This window comes from Meles meles, chromosome 12 (assembly GCF_922984935.1).
Source record: "Meles meles chromosome 12, mMelMel3.1 paternal haplotype, whole genome shotgun sequence".
Taxonomy (NCBI): domain Eukaryota; kingdom Metazoa; phylum Chordata; class Mammalia; order Carnivora; family Mustelidae; genus Meles; species Meles meles.
In genome coordinates this window covers 12,105,823-12,128,804 of record NC_060077.1, presented here as the reverse complement: position 1 = coordinate 12,128,804, position 22,982 = coordinate 12,105,823, and the positions used below count along the sequence as shown (strand labels likewise).

General features: G+C 47.1%; 1 protein-coding gene across 4 annotated transcripts in view; it reads left to right on the top strand.

The window, feature by feature from the left end:
- The window catches only part of CUX2 (cut like homeobox 2), a 258,403-nt gene that overhangs the window by 152,475 nt on the left and 82,946 nt on the right, over window positions 1-22,982 (top strand). For 3 of the 4 annotated variants that reach the window (XM_046024879.1, XM_046024878.1, XM_046024880.1), the window contains exons 2-3: window positions 5,600-5,710; window positions 9,385-9,432. In XM_046024879.1, coding sequence (XP_045880835.1) covers window positions 5,600-5,710; window positions 9,385-9,432 — 159 coding nt within the window. The remainder of the gene's footprint in view (window positions 1-5,599; window positions 5,711-9,384; window positions 9,433-22,982) is intronic. The other variant, XM_046024881.1, reaches the window with a different exon arrangement.

Genomic DNA, 22,982 nt, shown 5'->3' with positions numbered 1-22,982 from the left:
AGGCTGAGGGAATGAAGTCTGTGGAGCCATACGGTTGGGAGACCCTGCTGCATTTGGATTCCTGCAAAGAATTCAGTCTGGCTGGGAAGGAAAGGAGGAGAGGGGACGATGGGAGGAGCTGACAGGGACCCAGTGACAACTGAGGTCCTCACTTCCTTAAGCCCGATCCCCAACAATAACTGCATTCTTTTTAGAAAGTGTCTTCTTGGAGTTGGTTTTGGGGGGACATGTCTGAATCCCCCAAAAGTGCAGTTGTCTTTGGAGCTGATTGTCTTTGAAGCTGACCCATTGTATGTGCTGTCCCCCCAGGACATATGACGGGGGAACTGACACACATATACACAACTTGGGTTGTGTCTTAATGTGTTTCTCCTGTGAGAACATAGCATCTAGCCCGAAGTTTTGTATGTAGTTGACACTTTAGGATCACGTGTTGCATTTCAAAAACAGCTCTTGTAAGATTCCCCTTCCCTCCTGCTCAGGAGGCACAGTTTAGCTCAGAATGTTCCACCTGCCTCCCTGGAGATAACTCACAGTATTCCTTCCCCACCTAAGACCCACCCTTATCCCTGAGCAAATCCAGTCTGTTAAACAGCTGTGTGACTTGAGCAGGTAGTCTAGGCTGTCTGTGTTCTCAGTTTCCTCGTCTTTAAAATGGCAGAATCAGATTCAGGTAATTTTGAAGTGTGGGACATACACTGACTGCTGGACATGAGATGATTGTAAGTATTCAGTAGACCAGGCTTTAGAGGGATCTACTCACGTCAGCAGGAATATGTATTCCTTCTCAGTGCTCTTCCATTCCTTCTAACAAGAAGAAAGTCTGTCTGGTTCTACACTACCTTTAACATCTCTCTAGCATTCGGTAACCTCCTTTTATAACAAAGACACATAGCAGTGCTTTGTTTTATTGGTAGTTTATTTCAATGGCCGCCATCTGTTTATGACCTGGGATTCTTTAGTGATTTAAAAAAAAAAAAAGGTGTCCTTTTCAAATGTACTACTTAGGTCAAAAAGAAGAGGGGAGGTTTATTATGAAGGTCAAGAACAAGCAAACTTAATCTATGATGCTAGGGTCAGAATAATGGCTACCTTTAGGATGTATTCAAAAGGAGGCAAAAGGAACCTCTAAGATGGTAGGAACATGAACATTCTATGTCTTGATCTGGGCAATGGGTGCAAGGGTGTAAAAATTCAGTCTTAAAATTGAGCTTAAAGCTATATATGTCTTAAAAAGAAAAATAGGAGTCAATTTGAAGATAAATATTAAGTAGTAATTCATGTGGTGTATTAATATGGCAAAATGCATGCCAGAGGGTTGTGTGTGTGGTTGAAGTTTGACCAATGATGGACCGGGCAACCCGAGTTTCGTTCTGGTTCATACGTTCCAAGACTGAGTGCTTTGGAGGTCTAAGTCTCAACGTTGCCCAGCGTACTGATGGCAGATCCTCTCAGAGCTTGGGGCACTTGCTGGGCAGTGGGCACTTACAGTGGGGAAGCAGCAGGACTGTAGAGCCCATCTTCCCACAGAAGAGCCCTTCCATCCCACCCCAGCTTCTTCCTGCTGCTCCTGGTCCTGGGTGCAGCTCAATCCCAGCTTCCTTTTTCTGTGTGCATTGGCCCGAGCCTCAGCTGCATCCATCATCTGCTTCAAGCTCATTAAAATTATTTCTTTTTAGTTGCAAATGGGCTGTTTATGATGATCATTATTTGAATGGTCTGCGCTGGGCTCCGGGCTGTCTGTCTGCTGCTGATGGCAGGTTAATCAGATGAGTCTCCTCCCGGCCTGGGCCTGGTCCAAAGTCTGGGGCTGTGTTAATCATGGCTCCCCTAGGGCTGGGGGCTGAGGGCCAGGGTGGGAGAGGAACGGAGTTCTGCTTGATCATCAAAGGAGGGCCTTGCTAGTTGTGTATGTGTGTAGTGGCTCAGACATTCATTTCTAAAACTCTGCTTCTAAAACTCAGCTTCAGACCAGTACTGGTTTATGTTTATGAGAGTTTTTTTCCATTCCTTCAAAATAAATACAGTGCTGGGAGCTTTTTTATTTTAAGTGTTTTTATTTTTTTATTTTCTTTTTTTTTAAGATTGTATTTATTAATTTGACACAGAGAGAGAGACAATGAGAGAGGGAACACAAGCAGGGGGAGTGGGAGAGGGAGAAGCAGGCCTCCAGGTGAGCAGGGAGCCCGATGCGGGGCTCGATCCCAGGACCATGGGGAAATGACCTGATCCAAAGGCAGATGCTTAAAAATTAAGCCACCCCAGCACTCTATATTTTATTTTCTTAAGTAGGCTCCTCACCCAGCATTCAGTTACACAACCCTGAGATCAAGGCCTGAGCTGAGATCGAGTCAGACACCCAACTGACCGAGCCACCCAGGCACCCCAGGCATATTTATTTTAAAAGACTCTCATTGATTCTGTTGTTGGACTTTTGCTTTGTTAGTGTTCAAATGCCCTATCTTTTAGGATGAGTGGGAATGGTTTGTAATGTTTTTCTTTGATGCAGTAAAACTTGGCTATACTCTGTTGATCTTCCTTTTTCTTTCTTTGGTGATATTTTTATGGACCTGTGAAACCCAGAACTCTTAGTATCACTGATCTAGTGATGAGACCTGAGATCTTTTCTGAACTCTCAGTTTATCCAAATAACAGAATAATATCAGCCAACATTTATTGAACACTTGGTCCTGTGCTTGATGGTTTATACAATTATAGCATTTAAAGCAAGCTCCCTGAATATCCCCCAGCTAGTAGAAAAGTGGAGCAGAAGTCCTACAAAGAACCAGGCATTACAATTTTGCCTTTATTATCCACCAACGGGATAATCCACACCTGCATTATTAGAATTGACTGTAACTTATTTCTTAGTCACTTTGTGAATCCCAAACAGACACATTGATGTGCTTATTACATGAGATGAGGTATGTAAGGAGCTTAGCATGGTACCCAATACATATAAGCACCCAATGAATGATAATTATGATTATTATTTACTATTACTATTATTGATGATGTTGTTTTTAGTGAGCTGACCATAGAAATGTGGCAAGAATTTAGGGTTAAAGGATGAGCATTAGGAGTAGGCAAAGTTGAGAAGAACATAGACATTGTTTTCTCCTCTCTGGCTCAACGGGAAAGACACCATGAGCCGGGCTTAAGTAGGCTTGCGGCTGGGGGTCTGCCAACATTCCCCAGCCTGGTGTTGCCTCTGCTGTGGCTTCAGTGTGGATGCAGCAGACAGATTTATACCCACCAGCATCCTGGGAGGTTCTGGTGAAGGGATTCAGTCACACAGCATAATTGTCTGGTACAACACTTCAAGTCATTGGACTCATCCTGCTGTGAAATTTCCTCTCAGGGCCTGGGTTTGCTGTTTTGACTGAGGAGCCCAAGTCCAACACCAACCAAGTATATCGTTTGCTGTGGTGTGGGGAAGGACAGTGTCCCAGAGATTAGAACATAATGTCAGCAACATGATAATCCAAAACCACATCATGTCCACCCAAGTCCCAGTTCTGCTTGTTCTGCAGCAACGTAAAAATCACATCTTTGTCTCCAAGACAGATGAGAAAAACTAAGGGAACTTGTGAGCATTTTATCACAACTCACATTGACCATGACACTCCAGTTCCTTCTCTCCTGCCAAGTGAGGTTCTGTCCACCTGGCTGCACCACCTGGTTGAATTTTATCTACCTTTGATCAGTCCTTTTGCTGCAGACCTCTCCCTAGTCACTCAATATTTTGGTTGTTGTCAATTGTAGTGTCTTTATTGGAAACTATGATTATTTTTAAATGATAAATCTAAAGGGCCTTTTTTCTTCTGTCACTTTGGTGGACTGTCAGAAACTGTTTCTGTCTCTCCTCTCTAATGATACCTTCTTCTTCACCTGGCTTAAAATTCCACTGAGCATTTGTACTGGCAGTGCCTGCACCTTCAAGTTGGTGTGTCTAGTGCTGTGGTATAGAATTGACTTCAGCACCTTGGAGAGCACCACACCTCTGCGGCCCCTGCCCGCTCTATTTTAATCACTACTTTCATGACTGGCCTTCTCTCTTCTAGTCCCATGGTTCTCCAAGAGGTTAGACATTTCTCCAGAAATAGAGATTCCCTTGCCAGTTTCTCCCTAAGGCACCCTAGGCAGAGACACTTCTACTGGGCGTGGGGTAGGCTCTCCAGCCTCTGATGGGTATGAGGTTTATGGTGCTACGGTGAACTGCTATAGAGCAGATTTACCGACTCAGACATGATATAAGACAATTACCATGCATTTCGTCTCTTACAGGGAAAAGGATTTGCAGCGGGTTAATAGTACTTTTATTTCATTATCTAATGGTAAAAGTGTTTCATTGTGTGTGCAAGATGAATGCGTATTAGCGATGACAAATGGGGTCTTTCAACACGGTGCTGGGCCTCATCATACATATGTTAGATTAAAGAGTTCACCCTAGAAATACACTCTTGCATCTGCGTGTGTGTTTTTAATAAATCTGATTGCAGAAATTTATTGCATCACCGGATTTAGGAAATTATGGGGCTTGATTGCTGCAAATATAATCGGGTGATATATACAGAAATGCTCCTCGAGTTATGGTCCAGAAAAAAAGCCCATCTCGGGATGGTGCAAGAAAGCAGCAGACCACATAAACAGAGCATTTCTTGAATTATGCAAATGAAACCCATGACAACTCATGGTGAATTGTACTCCCCTTGTGAGACTGCCACCATTAAAGCGAAGAAAGCCAAGAGAGGGGTGATCAAATATACATGTACAACAAGCAGACACTGTCTGTGATGTGTGTGAGCTGGAGCGGCCCCCCCTTCCATCCCTCACTCTTTTTTTTTCCCCTCGACGGTGCGTCCTGTAAAAACCTGGTCTGGCGCCTTCATTGCACATAAGCAGGCAAGGCACCTTCCAATCCATTTCTTCTGAATCCAGGAGTCTTCAGTGAAATATTTCTTATACTTGAAGTGAACCTTAAATGATTTACTGCATGATACACAAAAGGTCAGCTTGCTTCTTATTGGCACCTTCATTTTTCCAAAATCTACTGAAATTAAAAAGCCATCTATATCTTAAAAGGCGTATTTATGAACCCTTAAGTGTAAGTAAGTCATCGTTGGAACAGTTCCCACCTCTGATATATGAAAGCTGTCGACAGCACTTTCTTACACTATAATATGCCCATACAATATGCCGCACTTTACTATTTTGACACGGTTTGGAGATGTTTTCTACAGTTACTGACAAGCTTATGCCATCACTCCTTTGGAAATTTAAGAGGTGGGGCAGAGGAGTAGGGGAGAGAGTAAAAAAAAAAAAAGAAAAAAAAACTCCACCCAACTTTATGGGAGATTATTGATCTTCCGATGAGCAAAAAAAGCTGTCCTGGATTTTTTTCAGTTGCATCCCGTTTTGTAAATTATTCATTTGTGCCAGGAGTCAATATCCTGTCTTTTCTCAGCTTTGTAAGTTAAGAAAACTTGTTCAGAATGCTGTTTTGTACGATGATTAAAAAGGAAAAGGAGGGGAAAAATCTTTCTCTTTTCTCTCTCTCTCTCTCTCTCCCCCCCCACCTTTTTTTTTATTGTTTCAGAAGGAGCTTAATTCCGTCGCTTCCGAGCTGTCTGCACGGCAGGAGGAGAGTGAACATTCTCATAAACATTTAATTGAACTCCGCCGGGAATTTAAGAAAAATGTACCTGAGGTACAGTATATTTGCTGTTATAGAATTAACTCAGTAGGAATGCAGATTTTTCTCTGTTCAAACTGTATTTTGGAAACTGTAGACATAAGTGACTAACAAGAAAAGAAGCTAATTAGCCACAAAGAGACATTACAGCCCCCAACCTTTGGTTGTTTCTAGGTATAGTGGCGCTCAGTGTTGCTATCTAAAGCGAGGGCGGACGCTTCTCCTTCGAAGTCATTGTTTCTGCAGGCTCCCTAAAACATCCACTGGTCCCCGATATTCATCTCTAGTCAACTGCTTGGCCTTGACAGCAAAGACAATTTGTCTAGGATTCGTGATCTTATTTTGCTTTTCCATTGGTGTCGGGGAAGGACAGCTCTAGGCTTCTCCACCCTCTCTGGGCCTTCCCTCAGTCTCCTCTAAAACACCTCCTGCTGCCATAAACGGGCCTCCTTCTTCCCCTTCACTTCTTGCCTTGCAGCTCCAGCCACCAGCTCTGACTTTCCCAGCTGCCATGAGGGTGGTCCAGATAATGACTAGTCCTATCCCCTCACCTCCATAATATAAGGGCCTCCCAAGGGAAGAGACTAGAATGGGCATGTTTTTGTTCTTTACAGGAGCGAATGTGTTAATTCCTTTACTTTCTCTATCAGGCCCCCTGTTGCTGCTCAGATCTTAAAAAAAAAAAAGAAAAGAAAAGAAAAAGAAATAAACACAAAGAGGAATAATAAAGTCGTCTGATTCCATGTAATATTATCAAGGATGTGACGCAACAGAGCCACTGGGAAACAGAGACCCTGACTGCCCCCAAAACCAACTGTGCTTCTCTGTGGTCAGCAGAGGTTAATAGTTGACCTCTCTGTCCTAACCTACTCTGGAGGCCTGGATCTTGGAGGAGGGTGGGGCAGCATCTGGCATTCTGGAAGTATCAGATGTTGATTCCACTCTGCCTGTTAGAATCAATCACCCAGGGGTCCTGCTGCCATCTTCCTGATAGAGGAGGAGGCCATGGAAAGATGGAGAAGAGGCAGGCCAACCCAGGTATTGGGCTACATGAGCACAGAGGGGTCAAGTCTTCTAGCTGTGAAATTCTTCTCACAAATCATAAGTATCTTCGATTCTTCAAGGCAAGAGAGGGAAGCGGACTATAGCTAGAACTTGCCCATGGAGCAAGTATGGAAGGAATCTTAGGTTTGCGAGGTGAGGGAGGGTGCCCCTGGAGAAGGAGCAAGAGTCTCAGGGCCAAGTGTCTCCCATGTCATGCCTTCAAAAAGGCCAATTCAAGTCCTGGCCTTGACTCCCCGAGCTAAGAAGGCATAGGTGATGGTGAGCACCCTTTGCTTCCTTCTTGGAACAGAAAACAATTGGTATTTAAGCTGATTTTCTGCCCAGAAAGAGGGTACCAGAAGCTTGGCCTCTGACTCTCCGTTCTGTGGGATGCACAGATGAAGCAGCCCTAGATCTTCCCAGACCTACGTGCCCTCGCTCTGGTCAGCACAGACTCTCCATCTCATCCTCCTCCCCCAGGCCACACGGGAGCCCCCAGGTGATGAGGGAAATCCAGGCCAGGTTTTAAGCCTCTGAGTTCAGCTTACATAATTTTAATACTGCATAATTATGCAATTATGTAATTAGGAGGAATAAGTTTCCATTCCTATTATAGTCGCGCCTCTGAAAATTCTCTTTTTTGGAACTAGTCTCTCCTGATTGGGAGAGTCATGCCAAGGCTTTATTTAAGAACATCATCTGGCTGGTGCCCAACTCACCTCCTGCTGGTGCCTATGCTCAGCTTACCCCCCAGGGGTGAAGCATACAGGACAGGGGGCTTCTAGAAATGGTCAGCATTGGCCCAAAGTCCTGCCAACCCACCCCCCACCCCCATCCCAGGCCCTCAGATTTGGATTCCCTTGAGTGTGACGTTGTGCAGATAGCTTATTTGGGTTGTCTGTTGACCTGCATCCAAATTCCAGCTGAGCCCCTCCCTCATTGGCAGACTTGAGCAAGCCAGCCTATCTCGGGACCTTGGTCTCCCCTTCCGGAAAATCAGGGGACGAGAGAGATGATTTCTGAGGCCCCTTCCAGCTGTAACGTTTCCTGACTTGAACCAGAGGTTTAACCTGCTGATATGTTTTATTTGGTCTGTAAAGTCTTTTGGGTTTTACAGTAAGTTACCAACATTTGGCATCTCAGTAGATTTCACCCAAAACCCCAGATTTCCAGTATCTTTTGAGACTCTTTGGTGGACCTGGTCACACAGAGGCTCCATGCCCACATGGTGGTCACCAGCTAGAGCTGAGCAGCTGCTACCTCCATTACACGGTGCTTGGGGCTCTCCCGATCCTTCCCTCTCAGCCTGCCTCCCACATGTCCATTCCCTGCACCCTGGCCTCTATGGGCATTTGAGTTTGCAACCGGGGACCTGGGTTTTCATGCATTTCCTTTTCCATGGCTCAGCCCATGCACCTGTAACTCCTTGTGATCAAATCCACTAGATTCTCCCTATGTCCCCCCAGAAGACCCCAAACATACCATCAGTATGTCACCAGCTCACCCCACCAGCTGGACGACACTAACCAGTGAGGAGAGGTACCCAGGACCCAGAGGCGGGATCATTTTCAGGGACAGAAACACAACCTTATCTTGTAATTAAGGGATTTATTCTTTACCTGAACGTATGTATTCTTGTGCCCCCGTCTTCCTTCCCTGCTTCTCTCTACTGTCCCCTCTCCCCATGCTCTGGAGCCCCCCTCAACTCCTCCTTCCGCAGGGGTCTCTTGTGGGACGTGACTGACAGCAGTCATGGAGTCACCAGTGGGTCTCAGGAAACTGAAGCATTTAGGGTTGGAATCTTGGTGACACTAGGTTCTAAAAGGTCTCCCTCTTGCATGCTGGGGAGAACTCACAGGAGCCAAACAGGGGAGTCCTTGGGGTGAGAACCTCATGGTCACTTGTGAAAGGCAGGAAGGAGACTCCCTTCTGAAGACAGCCCACTACCACAGAGTTCATCAAACATTTACAGAGCCCCTCCTCTGAGCTGGGCACCAGGGGGTGCCAGAAACTGCACATTCTGGAGAGGAAAGAGAGGAGAGGAAAGAGAGACAAGTACAGAAGTGATGTTGCTAAAATGCAAAATGGAGTCTTTGCAAGAGAAGGACATTTGGGCGGGGAAGCAGACAGAGATGGCCACCTGGAGGAGACAGCCCTGAGCAAATGTTTGAAGGACAGAAGGTTTTTATGAAGAGACTTTGGTGACATGCTGCTGGGTGTGGAGTCGAGCCCATCTCTTCAGCAAGTGTCCGTCGCACAATGCACCACTAGTCCCCTGAGCGCTTTGCGTAAAAAAACATTCCCTGGTCAGATCTGTTTGGGAAGCGCTCCTTCCTTCCCCCCTCTTCCAGAAGTTCCCAATGTGCATTACACTAAAGGCTCCAAAAAGTCCTGCAGGGAAGAAACTAGATGTTGGACTTTATTTCCTAGGCTGATTTGGCTTGGCACCCTATGTGTGTGTACACGTGCGTGTGTCTGTGTGTAGGTGTATATATGAGAAACCCTGAGGAAAGCCCATGGAGCACACGTCCCACGGGATACTTTTGGGCAGTGCTGGCCTGGGGGACAACAGTGCATTGCAAGCAGGGGCCACGGGGTTATCCCACCTGGCACTGTGGTGAACTCTTCGCTGATCTCTTTTTCAGGAAATCAGAGAGATGGTGGCTCCTGTATTAAAAAGCTTCCAAGCTGAGGTAAGACCCAAGGCCCATGGCATGCCACAGAAACATTCCCTGCTTCCCTTTCCTGTCCCCCCTGGAGTTGCCAGAGGAAGCCAGCAGCCTCTGGAAGCTTGGGAGAAACCTGCCCATCCCCACTGCAAACTCCACCCCATTCTTTCCAGATCAGCCAGTGGTGACATGATGAGAACAGGTTCTCTGTTCTATTGGATGGGATTCTGTGTCTGATCCCAAGAAATCTCCCTCTCCCTAGACTTTGTCCAGCCTTACAGCGGCTCTCTGCTATATAGAGTTTCTGTGACCTTGAACAAACCACCTCACCTTCCAGGCTTGGTTCCCCATTTTTTAAATCAAGAGGTTTGAAGTCGGTGACTTTTGCTGTCCCCTGGCATTCTGCTTTGCTTTGATTCTCTAAAGTGGTCTTGCAGAGAAGTCCAAGTAGTCGCCAGCCCACCCTGAAATCCTCTCTACTGACCCACCATCTGAGTATAAAACCAACCCTATTGACTTTCTCTGCTGACAACACATCGGTCCCTATTTCCTTCGGCAGTAGCTGGGCTGTCTTCAGCCAGTTATTTCTCTGGTCTTCCTGGAGCTCTGTCATGGGGCTGAACCTCCCCCACTCCTCTTGGCTTGACTTTGCGACCAGGATTCTGAAAATGTCCGCTTGTCCTGCCGGCAAGGGAGGCAGGCGGGGAAGAGAATGGAGTTACACTGAGGCAAGGGTAGTGGAAGGGGAAGCCATTTGTGAAATGTTCTATCTTCAGGGGGGCTCATCTCAGTCTCCCTGGATTCAGGCAGGACCTGGGAAGGATTGGCCCTTCTCCGAGCTCTCCGGTGGAGATGCATTTTAAGTCTGTCATCCGCCGAGCACCACATTACTTTAAATCTGTCTCTTTGGAACCGCGTAAGCGCATACGGCAATATTAAAGTAAACAATAACTAGATTTACACAAATGTCGCTGATTTCCATATTTTTCATCCCTTCATTTTATTACTCAGTTGATTGATGTGCTTATTTATTTATAGGGCCATCCAGTATTGATTCATTTGGTTGTGAGGTGCCTGATCTGAAAGGGGATGGGGGCAGGCTGGGGCGGGGGTGGGGGCTGTGGGAACATACCAGAAAGACCAATATTGTTGGGAATTTGTTGTCATGGCTTTGTGTTTTTAAAAAAGAGGTTCCCATCTGCCAGGCCCTGGTCCCATGAGGGGCTCTCAGTACACAAGCCCTCTCAGGCAGCTGATCCCTCCGGGCAGCCCAGAGATAGGCACCGAACATCACTTTCTCAGCTGTGCCCTTGCTTAGGCTGGTATGGACAGAGCTTCTCTTAGCCACTTACAGCCCCAGTTTCCCTATCTGTTCATGGGAATAAAGACACTCCCGATCTTTTAGTGTTGTTTAAGAACTGAGAGGTAATGTAGTGCCTAGCACACAGAGAGCTCCCAGGCAGTAAAGAGCAGACTCCGGAGCCAACCTGTGTTTGAACCCTGCCTCTGCCTGTTCCTCACTGTTTGACCTTAGACAAGTTCCTTAGCCTCTCTGTGCCTTTGTCTCCTTATCTGTAAAACTGGGTAATAATTCTATCTCCTTCATAGGGTCATGACTGAGGAAGAACAAAGTTAATACCCATGGAGTGCTCAGAACATTGCATTATTTTAGTGGCCCTGGTTGTTTTATTATTCCCGTTATCCGTCACCTCCAGTGCCTCTGCTAGTCTTGGGCTGGAATCTACCTCTTTCCTGAGTATGTGTTCAAGGCTTTTCTCCAAAAGAGGGGGCTTGCTATCCCTGAAGGAAATAGCTGTGACTTACATCATCTTTTTAATAGGAGAAAGAGTTCGGTGTTAACGTTTGGATGATGATCCAGTGCAGCGTGGCAGAAAGCACGTGCAAATCAGACTGAGACAGGCCCGGCCTGAATCTCAGTCCTGCTGCTTCGCTAGCTGTGTGGCTGGGGAGAGGTTCCTTAACCTCTCTGAGCTTCAGCTTTTCTCCTCTGACAAATTAAGTTAGCAGTAAGGATTCAAAGAACTAAGGGTAGAGGCAGTTGACACAGTGTCTGGAACACAGCTGGTATTCAGTAACTCAGTGAGAGATAAAGTTTTAGTGGGTCCGAAAGGAAAGACGAAGCTGAATTCTCATTTCCAAATCTGTGTGGCATGTTGAATTCTCACTGTTTTAATAGCTGAGGATCTCCAAAGAACTTCGTTAATTTTCTTAAGAGGGCTTTCCATCGTCCCTTTAATGTACCAAAAAGACTACATTTGTCTGGAGTTTTATTCCTGAAACCCCTGCTTTCCTGATGATCTATTGACTAATCCGTGGCAGCCGCCAGGTCCCTCCCCGTGCCTCAGGGGAGAAACGGCGCCAAAGAAAGGTGTTAATAAAAAGCATCTTCTTCGTCCAGAACAAACTGCTCACGCACAAGCCGTTTTTAATCCAAATTTGATTTTCATTTTAATTTTTTTAATGAGGGTTCATCCTTTATGCCGCTTCCCTCTCGCGATCCACCAGGCTCCAGGCTCAGAGCTGAGTATTCCCAAGTGGGCATTAATCACCTCCCAGGAATATTCCCTGAGGCAAACACCGTCTCAAGTCGCATAAAGTAGCCCATAAAACGCCAGGGCTGAATATCGTACCCGTCATTCCTTCTTCCCCAGTGTGGGCCTCTTGTTGAAATATAACATGTTCAAGTTCATTCCTTAATTTCACTTCACCAGCCGTGGTGTATAAAGAATCTGGGCATCCTCTTTATCTTTTCATTCTGTATATGTGTGGCCTTTCTTTTCTTTTTCGTGTGTATGTGTGTGCATGTGTGTGTGTGTGTGTGTGTGTGTGTCTCGCACGCTCACGCTGGTGGGAGGGGTGCGGAGAGGAAGTGAATTTGCCCTGCTGTGAATCAAGGAAGGTTTTTCTCTCCGCCTTGATTGCTTAAAGGACAGTCTTGATTCCCCCTGTTCAGGGAAACAAAGACAGCCAGAGAAGGTGGCTTAATGGAGACAGCTTGAAATGGCCAAAGTTTGAATATCCTTGCGCGCAGAGAAAAGAGCAAGACGAAAGCCCCGCTAATTACAAAAGTTGCTTTATGAAAGATAATTCAAAGCAATAATTTAGCAAACATAATCAAGTCGCACAGATGGGGTTGTTGATGGATGGATTGCAACATGCAATTAGCAGCTCTCGCAGTTACATATCATTAACCCTCCGAGCACAAAAATTATTTTCTCATTATTAGTTGAAAAGGTAAAATTAAGCTGACTAGACAGTAAAGGAACAAACTACAATTAATTACCTTCATTTATTACAGTCATTATTTTAAACTTATTTTTACTTGGAGAGCGAGATGAAAACATCTAAATTAAAAGTTTTGTTATGCTAAACCAGAGGTGAAACTTTTCTAAGGAGTGTGTGTGTTGTCCCAGCCAGGAAGACAGTAGGACCACTGCAAGGTTGTTGTTGTTGTTTTTTTTTCTATCTGCTTCCTTCTTCTTCCACCAGGAAGGGGATGTGGCCTGAGAGATAGAAAACCCTTTGGCAGAGTCAAAGCAGACACATTAACCAGGGCCTGATAGAAACATTGCGGTTTGAGACCCATGGGGGCTGCTGCCTCCTCTGACCCCCCAGGGTCTGACACCCAGGATCTGAGTCCCACCCAAACACTGACAAACTTATGTGACTTTGACAGGTGCCTTCATGTCTCTGAGCCACTGTTTCCTCATGACAGCTCCTAGGATTGCGTGAGTTCAGTGAGATCCTCTGTCAGGTGGCTGGCGAGTCATTGGTTCTCATCATGGTCGGGGGGTGTGTTTGGTGACATGGAGCCAAGATATTCTCTCTCTGTCCTCTCAGGACCCAAGGGAGTTTGTGCAGCATGACCACCCTCTCAGAGCTTAGAGATGAGACTGAGGTACCACTTGTAAGAGACATGCTCATCATCTGTTGAATCCCTGCAATCACTTATTCACTCAACAAACATTTACATACTCCCTACTGCATACCAAGTGGTGTTCCAGGTGCTGGGCACAGTGAAGGTCATGACTTGGCGGTTAACTAGATGCTTCTTGATGTTGGGGGGAGGGCAAGTATTTGTGTCAGTCCCAGAAGGGCCGCCTGTCTACTGGGCGCCTCACAGGTCCACTTAACAGGTACTCCTGGAACATTTACTATGTGCCAGTCTGCAAGCGAAAGCTGTGGAAGGTCCAGAGAGGGTGAGACACCGTCGCTGCCCTTAAGGAATGTCACTAGGGATTCATTCAGTCCCTGTGATCGAAATAATGCCCAGTCATGTCAAGAGCTCATGGGAGGCCTCTTGATTTCCTCCCAGAGCTTCTGCTTCTTTGCTGAACCTCACACACTACCTCCCAGGCCCTGCATAACCGCATTCTGTCCGGCATTCCCCCACAAGAGATGGAGCTTGTGTTTCCATTCTTTGAATCTGGGCCCGATGGAGGTGACCCTCTGCCAGTAGCAGGTGGAGGCCTTCAGCGGACTGGCAGTGCTCTCTCTTGCCTCTTCCAGTCCCACCTGTGTGGACGGGCCCTTGGGGATGGGACTCCATATGCAGGAGAGGAACTGGGAGCACCAAGGCCCCAGCACCAGTCAAGGAGCCATGTTGGCCATCCAGCCCAGTCGAGCCATCAGGCAATGCAGCTGTAGCAGCCACCTGGCTGTGACCGCCTGAGAGATGACAAGAGAACTGCCCAGCTGAGCCCCATCAACCCATAAAAGCATGAGAGATAATAAGAAGTAATTGCTCTGGGACACTCCATTTTGGGGCGGCTAGTTACACAGCAGTAGATCACCAGAAGAGCCAGGATTCGCAGAGCGCCAAATTCTTTCCCCTCTTTCCCCTGATGCTCAGCTCTCTTCTGCTTCTCTCCTCTCCCCCTTCTCTTCCACCTTCTCCCCTCCCTCAGCCTTTAAGCAGATTTCAGCCTTCTCAAAACATTTCCCCCAGCACCAAGTTCTTCAGCGTCCACCTCTGGAGAACACAGCCTCCCCGCCCCCCACCCCTCCAATTCCAGAGGGAGAGGGCCGGTTGCTCCTGGAGCAAAGTGCCTGATGTTGCCCTGCAGACGCCCAGGTGGGGAGTGTCAACAGTTTGGAAGATTTTGTCTCTTCTCCTTTGTGTTTCTTCTGAAGGGATTGAGGTACAACTCTGAGACAAACCCCAATGACTAAAGGAGTCTAGAGCAGACACAGTGGAAGGTTTGTGTATGGAGGAGCAGAGAGGTAGCGTTGAAATAGAGATTTGCAAGAAAGCAAAAGATGGAGTCTCCCTGCCTCCCCTGTAGGTCATGTAGGTGGCAAAGCAGAGCACTGTGACCTCCAGCTTGATGGCTCTGCCTCTGTGGATGTTTGTTGGGTGAGTGGACAATTTAGTCAATCAAGGAGTGAGTAAATATGTTTAACTGTAGTCCGGTCAGATATCCTCTACTGTGTCATCTCTGAAGTGGGATGGGGACGCTTGTCCCCCGATTCACATGGGATTAGGGTGCCACAATGGTCAGAGATATAAGATATTATGACCTGCTCTAGTTCAAAGCCTTCCAGAACTTTCCCTGCAGGCCTCACCAAGGCCAAAGGTACCAACACTCTCTACCCTGAGTCCCTCTCATTTTGAGACGGGCACACAGCTGGAAATTCCTTCTTTTTCCCACATCGGCTTGCCAGGATCTTGTGGTTGATCAGACCTGGGCCACGAGGCCCATGGTGTCTCCTCCCGATCTGGGTGACACTAAAGCCTCATTGTCCGCTGTTACCGTTTAGTAAGCAGCCAGCCTTGGCGCTGGAGTTGGGCCTCACGTTTGTTAGAGAAGTCTCTCCCCGTGACTTTCCTTGCACATCTACTACATGCTGCACACTTTCTAATGGTTATGCCATGTGTTTTCCATAACACCTCTATCAGGGAGAGGTTCTGTGATTATCCCCTTTTACGTTTGAAGAAACCAAGGGCTCACAGAGGAGGTGGCCAGCACCCATCCAGTGCCTCAGTCTGCACTCGCGGCAGGAGGGAAGTGAGGGGGCATGGATTCAGGCCCAGGAGGGTGGTGTAGGATGATGAAAGTCCTTAGGGCAGAAACCCCAGGTCATTGGGTCCCACCACTGTCTGGCCCCTGCCTGCCTCTCCCCTCAGCCAGCAGACAGCCTGACTTGCTCCTGCCTCAGAGTGTTTGTATTTGCTGTTCTCTTTGCCTGATTCACTCCTTTCAAGTGTCAGATCCTCCGGGAATAAGGAAGCCCTCCCTAACCAACTCCCCACCCTGCCACCTTTCACAGCACAGCCCTTACACTTACCCAGCAGGACATTTCCAGGTGCCGGATCATTCAGGCCTTGGGGCTGCTTCCAGGGCTTTGGCTCTGACTTAGAATTGGGTGGGAGCCATAGGAGACTTTAGAGCAGACCAGTTCAGACTCAGGTTTCAATAGGATCCTTCCCAACTGCTAATCAGGTGGCATGACGTAGGGCGTGCTTGGCCTTTCAGAGATGACTAAGAGGAGACTGTGCCCCTTGTACCCTCTACTTGAACCCCTATTCACCACCTCCATCCAGTGCCCAAAGCCTGAAATCATTGCTGGCTTGAAGGAACACCACCTATTCCAGCCCCAAACACTGAGTATCTTTTTTCCCTCCCAGGCAGTCATGGGCAGGGAAGGAGGTCCTAACGCAGGACAAGATTCCAAGGAGGTCAATCCGTGTTCCGGCAGCCGAGCTGCCTGAGAAGGCATGGAGGGGTTCCTCACGGCTCCGCTCACCTAAGACAGACATGTCTCTGCCTGCCCGGGGCCACAATCCCTCAGCCGGCCCTACAAGCCATGTTGTAACTTGGTCCCTAAGCTCTCCTCTTGTTCTGCATGTACCTGCAGGACTCCTGCCCTTCCCTTTGAGCTGAAATTTAATTACAGGCCCCCCCCTTTTTTTTTGCCTTTTTACATTGTTTGCTCTTCCAGCTATCTTTGCTGTCCTAATTCCCTTGCTCCCCAAACTACGCTTTGTCAAGAGGCTCTGAGCACTGGCATAACCATCGTTTGTAAGTGAGGTTTATTAGGGCCACAACTGACATTAGATGCATATAGTCCTGACCAGCCAGCAAGAGCAGGAAGAAATGGCCTCGCTAACCAGAGCCCACCGAGAAAGATGGGCACTGGGCGCATGCGTGGACTCTGCAGCCAGGTTGGCACTAACTTACTTCCTAGCTCTCCGCTTCCTGGCTGTGTGTCCCTGGGCAAGTCCCTCAGTCTCTCTGGACCTCAGTTTTCTTGCTTTTCATGGAAATAGTAATAATACCCACCTAATGGGATTGATGTGAGGGTTGAGCCGATACTTGAAAAGCCCCCGGAATAAAGCCCAGCACATAGTGTGCGCTCCTTGAACATAAGTCGGCATTCCACATGGGTGAGCTGAGACTTGTGTCATCACGTTTATTCTTCCCACAAGCCTCATGCGTAGGCTTCTGGTCTCACCCATTCCTCACGTGAGGTCACTGAGGCTCAGCAGCCAGCAGATTCACTGAGCCTTTAGCAAAGTGTCTCATGCATCTCTGCCGGTCAGCAGCAGGTGAGAGAGGTGCTGCTGGTATCGGCCCCTCTTACAGGTGAGGCATGGGTTGCTGGCCTGAGCTCACTCAGCTCTTCACCAGCAGGGCAGAGGATGGGAGAGGCAAACCTCAGCTTGAAGGGCTGAACAGAGACCTGGGGCTGCAGGAAGCACTGAAGGTATAAATTCTAGATTTAGGGCTAAAATTGGACACTTGCAGGTGGTTAGGGCCGGGGAGGACCTCATTGCTTAGCCAGATGCGTGCCTTTCAGATGTGACCTCACTGAGCTTTTTCATCTAGAATCCACTAGGGAAGCCTGACCCATAACGGGAGCTAGGATTCAAACCCAGGTCTGCACACCCAGCCCAGAGTGTGGCATATAGTAATTGCTCAGTAAACAGAGTGTCGCTTACAAGATGCAGTGAGGGCTTCCATCCCTTCCCACTGCCCCCTGGCTTGCACACATGCGCACACATTCCCTACCGTCTCCTCTTTGATGACTTAATAACCTTGATGGTGCGATCCTGCTTGGCTCCCATAACGAGTCTTGCCCCTTTGGCTTTACCCTGCCCAGCTTGGGGTAAATCTCAGAATGAGCTAAACATCTTTCTGAATTTAATATTAAGAACCCGCCAAAGCGTCATTGAACCTGTCACGCTGCATTACAACCAAATTAAGAACCAGCAGCGATCCTCTTTCACTCAGTATCATATGCCTTATAAAGTAAATTATTAATGCTTTTTTCCCCCCAGTTAAGCAGTTATTTGCAGTTGTTCCGGGTATTTCTCATTAGAAATAACATCATCTAAAGAACGATATTGATTGATTTTTTTTAATCTTGGAATCATGGACGTGAACCACATATTTATATGACATTCCCTTTAACTAGAATTCTCATGCTTTATTTTTATATTATTGATCTTTTTGACACGAATTGCTTTTTGGCCTTGTGCAAACGTTGTAAGCTTTCTGCCTGCAGAGGAATGGGTCGGTGTCTGGGCCGGGCTGGGAAGAGTGATCACTCCAGCGTCGTGGCGGTAACATTCCCGCACATTTAACAACAATTAGTCTATGCTGACGCCATGGTAGGCTTTCGTGTATGAAAATTTACAAGCCTTTTAATGGACTGCATTATGGAAGGCCATGCGGGGCCAGTCGGTGGGGAGATGAGGCCGCCGGGCACACATCCATCTTGTGGCACTGTCAGCCATTGTCTCTTAGCACTCAGATCTGCCCGGGGTTGGGGAATGGCAGGGAGCAAAGCAGAAGCTACTGCAATAGAAGGCCCACAATGCTGTCATGGGACATGTGGCCATTCCCACGGTCACTCATGCGTCCATCCAGTAGATATTTGTTGAGCACCTACTATGTGCCCGGCACCTACTTATGTGCCCCAGCATGAGATGGTGAGCATTAGTATTCACTCATGTTCAAGAGATAGTTGAGCACTTGCTGTGTTCCAGGAACTGTGCCAAGTGCTGACAGTGAGAGGGTGAACACAAATTACTTAGTCATCAGGCGCCCTTGGACATAAGCTGAAGGATGCAGAGACCTAGGTTCAAATCTCTGTCCTTTGGCAGGGTTTTCGGTGAACCTCAGTTTCCCTGGCTATAAAATAGGGATGGTAATAAATATAAAATAGGGATCCTCCCAGGGATCCATGCAGATAAAGAACTCGATGTGGTGTGAACCTCCCAGAGGCGGGACCGTAGAATCATGATTATTTGGCATCACTGCTCTCCATCCAGCTCCTTTGGAACACATATGCACACCCCTGCTTCCCTTTTCAGTTCCACTGAGAACTTCACTCTCCAGAAGACGTTTATTTGGCCACTGCTGTTTACCAGAGTGAGTGCCAGGCTCTAGGGATATGGCAATGAGCACCCCAGATCCTATTCCTGTCTTCATGGCACTCAGAGCCTAGTGGGAGAGACAAATGGACACACACCGCTCCATACCACTGCCAGTCATGGCTATGATTGAGTTTCACGTGGCCAGGATGTGGGATGGGAGAGATTAAACCAGCCCACTAATTCCCTCATTCCAAAACTATTTCTTGAGCCTCCACTGTATGCAGACCCTGTTGAGTGCCCCTACTGTGGGGCAGGGAACAAGAGAGACAGGGCCTCTGGCTCTGGGGCACTCAGAGTACATTGGGGGACATGGCGCATTTACATCTTGCGCATAAATTATTTGAAAGGCAGTATGTGCAGTGGTTAGGAGCAGCTCTGGAGCCGGACAGCCTGGGTTCAAATCCCTGCCATGCTACTTGCATGGCAGGTAACCTGGAGCAAGTTATTTTTCTCTCCGTGTGCCTTAATTTCTTCATCTGTAAATGGGACTCATACATACCTTAGAAGGTAAGTGTGAGGCTCAGAGGAGGTTATAGACAGAAAGGCTTAAAGCAATGACTGGTGCAAAGAAAGCTGAGAGCCATGTCAGAGGCTAAGCACTGACCATGGCTATGGTATTGTTCTGATTCTGAAATCCTCCAGCGGTGTATAGACTAGTGACAGATGAACTGAATGCTGCCAAGGCAAATGCAGTTGCACCCAGAATGGCCCCAATCCTGCCTTCCTTTTGATCTAGCTGAGAGGCAGAGGGCCAGACTGCATGGCCCCCTAGGGTTGTTGCCAAGGTGGGGCCCCTGAAGTGTCATCCCCAAGTTTAGATACTGGAGAAGGAACCTTCCTGGATGTGGGTGTCCTCCATGAGGCGAGCCCTGCAAGAGACCCTCAAGCATCCAGTATCACAGTCTGCCCCTCCCTGTGCCCTGAGCATCAGGCAGAGCGTCTTAACCAGAGAGGTTAAGAAACCCACCTAGGGTCACACAGCCAAGGAAAGGAAAGGCCTGGATGCAGCTTCAAGTCCATCTAATCTCCGTACCCAGAGTGGCCTCAATCAGGCAGTTGATGAAGGCAAGGACACTGGACTTGGGGTCTCAGAAAACCAAGTCCAAGTCCCACCACTGCTCCTTGGCTCTGTGATCTTGGGCATGTCACTTCACCAGACTCAGTCTTCTGCTCTGTAAAATGGTTCTTGTAACTCCGTTCACTGTGTTTACTAGAGGGGTGGTGGGAGAGAGACAGGCAGATTGCCACGTGGTCACCAGGCAGAAAGGAAACCTTTCCCTCTGACTGACCAGCAGCATCTTTCCTTCTAAGGCTTTGCCACTCAAACTGTGGTCCGTGGCCCAGCAGCGTCCATATCACCTGAGAGTTGAGTAAAAAGTCAGTCTCAGCCTCCCACCTTCCCCAGATCTCCTGAATCAGAATCTATCCTTGAACCAAGTCCTCTGGTGTGATTCATAGGCACGCTGGAGTTTGAGATGCTCAGCCTTAGACCAGCCCACTGGCTTTCAACCCTGGCTGCCCAAAGGAATCTCCTGACAGCTTTAAAAAAAACAAAAAACAAAAAACAAAAAAAAACAACGAGATCTGGGAGTCATCCCAGAGTGGCTGGCATTCTTGGTCTGGTATGAGTCTTGGGCATCAGGATTTTTTTTTTATCATGTTATGTTAGTCACCATACAGTACATCATCAGTGTTGATGTAGGGTCCGTGATTCACTGTTTGCATATAACACACAGTGCTCCGTGCAATATGTGCCCTCCTTTTTACCCATCACCAGGCCAACCCATCCCCCGCCCCTCCCCTCTAAGACCCTCAGTTGGTTTCTTGGAGTCCACAGTCTGTCATGGTTCTTCTCCCCCTGTGATCACCCCTTCATTTTTCCCTTCCTTCTCTTAATGTCCTCCATGCTATTCCTCATGTTCCACAAATAAGTGAAACCATATGATAATTGTCTTTCCCCGCTTGACTTATTTCACTCAGCATAATCTCCTCCAGTCCCATCCATGTTGATGCAAATGGTGGGTATTCATCCTTTCTGATGGCTGAGTAATATTCCATTGTATATATGGACCACATCTTCTTTATCCATTTGTCTGTTGAAGGGCAACAGGGCTCTTTCCACAGTCTATTGTGACATTGCTGCTATGAAAATCAGAATTTTAAAAGCTTTCGCTTGTGATTCTAATGTTTGAGGGGCTCTGCCCTAGAGGCTCACCATCTGTTGGTGGAGGCTGTCAGGGAAAATAACCAGGGCATGCTTGTCAATGCTGAACAATGGCAAGGGGTGAGTGACTTGTGTCATCTACCACTTTCCGTGGTGTAAATCCTCTGAGCATGGAGCTGGGAAGAGATGCACCGCTCACATTATGCAGACGTAATAGATGTGAGTAGCCTCAAAGCACAGAGACGAGTGAAATGCAATCAAATAATTACAAAGTAATGAGTACTGAATATGTATTTCCTTTTTTTCCCAAATTTTTGTGGCAAAATGCACGTAACTTATAATTGACCATATTACTGCTTTTAGAAGTACCGTTCAGTGACGTTAAGTACATTCACACTGTTGTGCAACCATAGTCACATCCATTTCCAGAACTCTTTTCATCTTCCCAAACTAAAACTTTGTACCCATTAAACAAGAATTCCCCATTCCCCACGACTGGCAACCAACACTCGTTTCTGGATCTCACTTTGACGACTCTAAGTAATTCACATAAGTGGGATCACACAGTGTTGTCTTTATGTGGCTGGCTAATTTCATTCAGCATAATGTCCTCAAGATTCATCCATTTGTAGTATCGTTATTTTTAATATAAATTATTTATTATAATTATAGGTTCATTTGATTTAATTTTTAATAATGGCTGTGTTTAACAACCAGCTTGCAAAATTCCTGAAAATTTAACACTCGGCTTTTGTACGCTGCTACAGGGCAGCCCCCAGCACAGGACCAGATGTAATCCTTGTACTAAGTAAGAACAGGGCAGGCTTTAGGACGGAGGTCAGCAAACGATGGCCCTTGGGCCAAAGACTGCTTGTATAAATAAAGTTTTATAGGAATACAGCCCTGCTCATTCATTTATGTGTCATCTATAGCTGCTTTCATATCACAACAGCAGAGTTCAGGAGCTGCAACAAAACCTTTATGGCCTGCAAAGCCAAAGATATTTATTATCTGACCCTTTACTGTAGAAGTTTGCTGACCCCTGCTTTTAGGTGTATAGGGAGTAGAAGAGATTGAATCGACTTATTCATTCATTTGTTTACTCAGCAAATATTTGCAGAACGCTTCTGTATGCCAGGCACTGTTCTAGGCACAGACTCAAATAAGACAAAGTCCATTCCCTCCCAGAGGTGACCTTCTGGGAGATGACAGTCATAATTCAGACACTCACAAAGCAAGTAAATATGGTATAATTAACATCTGCAGCAGGGACTGTGACAGGGAGCTCCATGGGGCTATGAGAGCCTCCTGGGTTGTCAGGGAGGGCTTCCAGGAGGAAATGACCTATGAATTAAAGCAAGAGTAGGAACATTAGAGTGTGGTTAAAACCCCAGGAAGGGAAGAATGGCATTCTGGGTAAAAGGAACAATATATGCAAATGCCCTGAGGTGGGAGGGAAGTGAAACCTTCCGGGCTAAAAGCCAGGGAGAGGTATCCTGAGTCCCCAGGCCCTCACCTGTGCCCTGGCATCTGTCCATCCCCAGATCCACCCTGCCAAGCACAGCATCACCTTAAATCAGGCTCACCTTGGCATGTTGGTACTCATTGCCTCCCCACCCTCAAAGGCCATTTCCTAAAGTCGCTCCACTCTCTTCCCTCCTGGCCCTGGAGCCCACACTGCAGCAGACAAAGTTCTCATATTTATTTCCTCCCTGAGGTTTATAAACTCCTGCCCTATAATAAAATTATTCCCAGCACAAGCACAAAATAATAACAATTAAAATAAATAAAACCAAATACTAGTGGGGACCAACAAAGATTAAGATTAGCCAAATCCTATGTCCTAGAACCAAGCAGAGACCCTGCCCTGAGACACAGAGGTGGGGCCAAGGGGCAGGAGGGTATTTCCATTTCTTCTGGGCACCACATTCCATGCTGGTTGTCTGACATCTGGGATGTTGTGGAATAGTCTAGGAAATTCTAACGTAGAGATGATTGCTTTTCTTT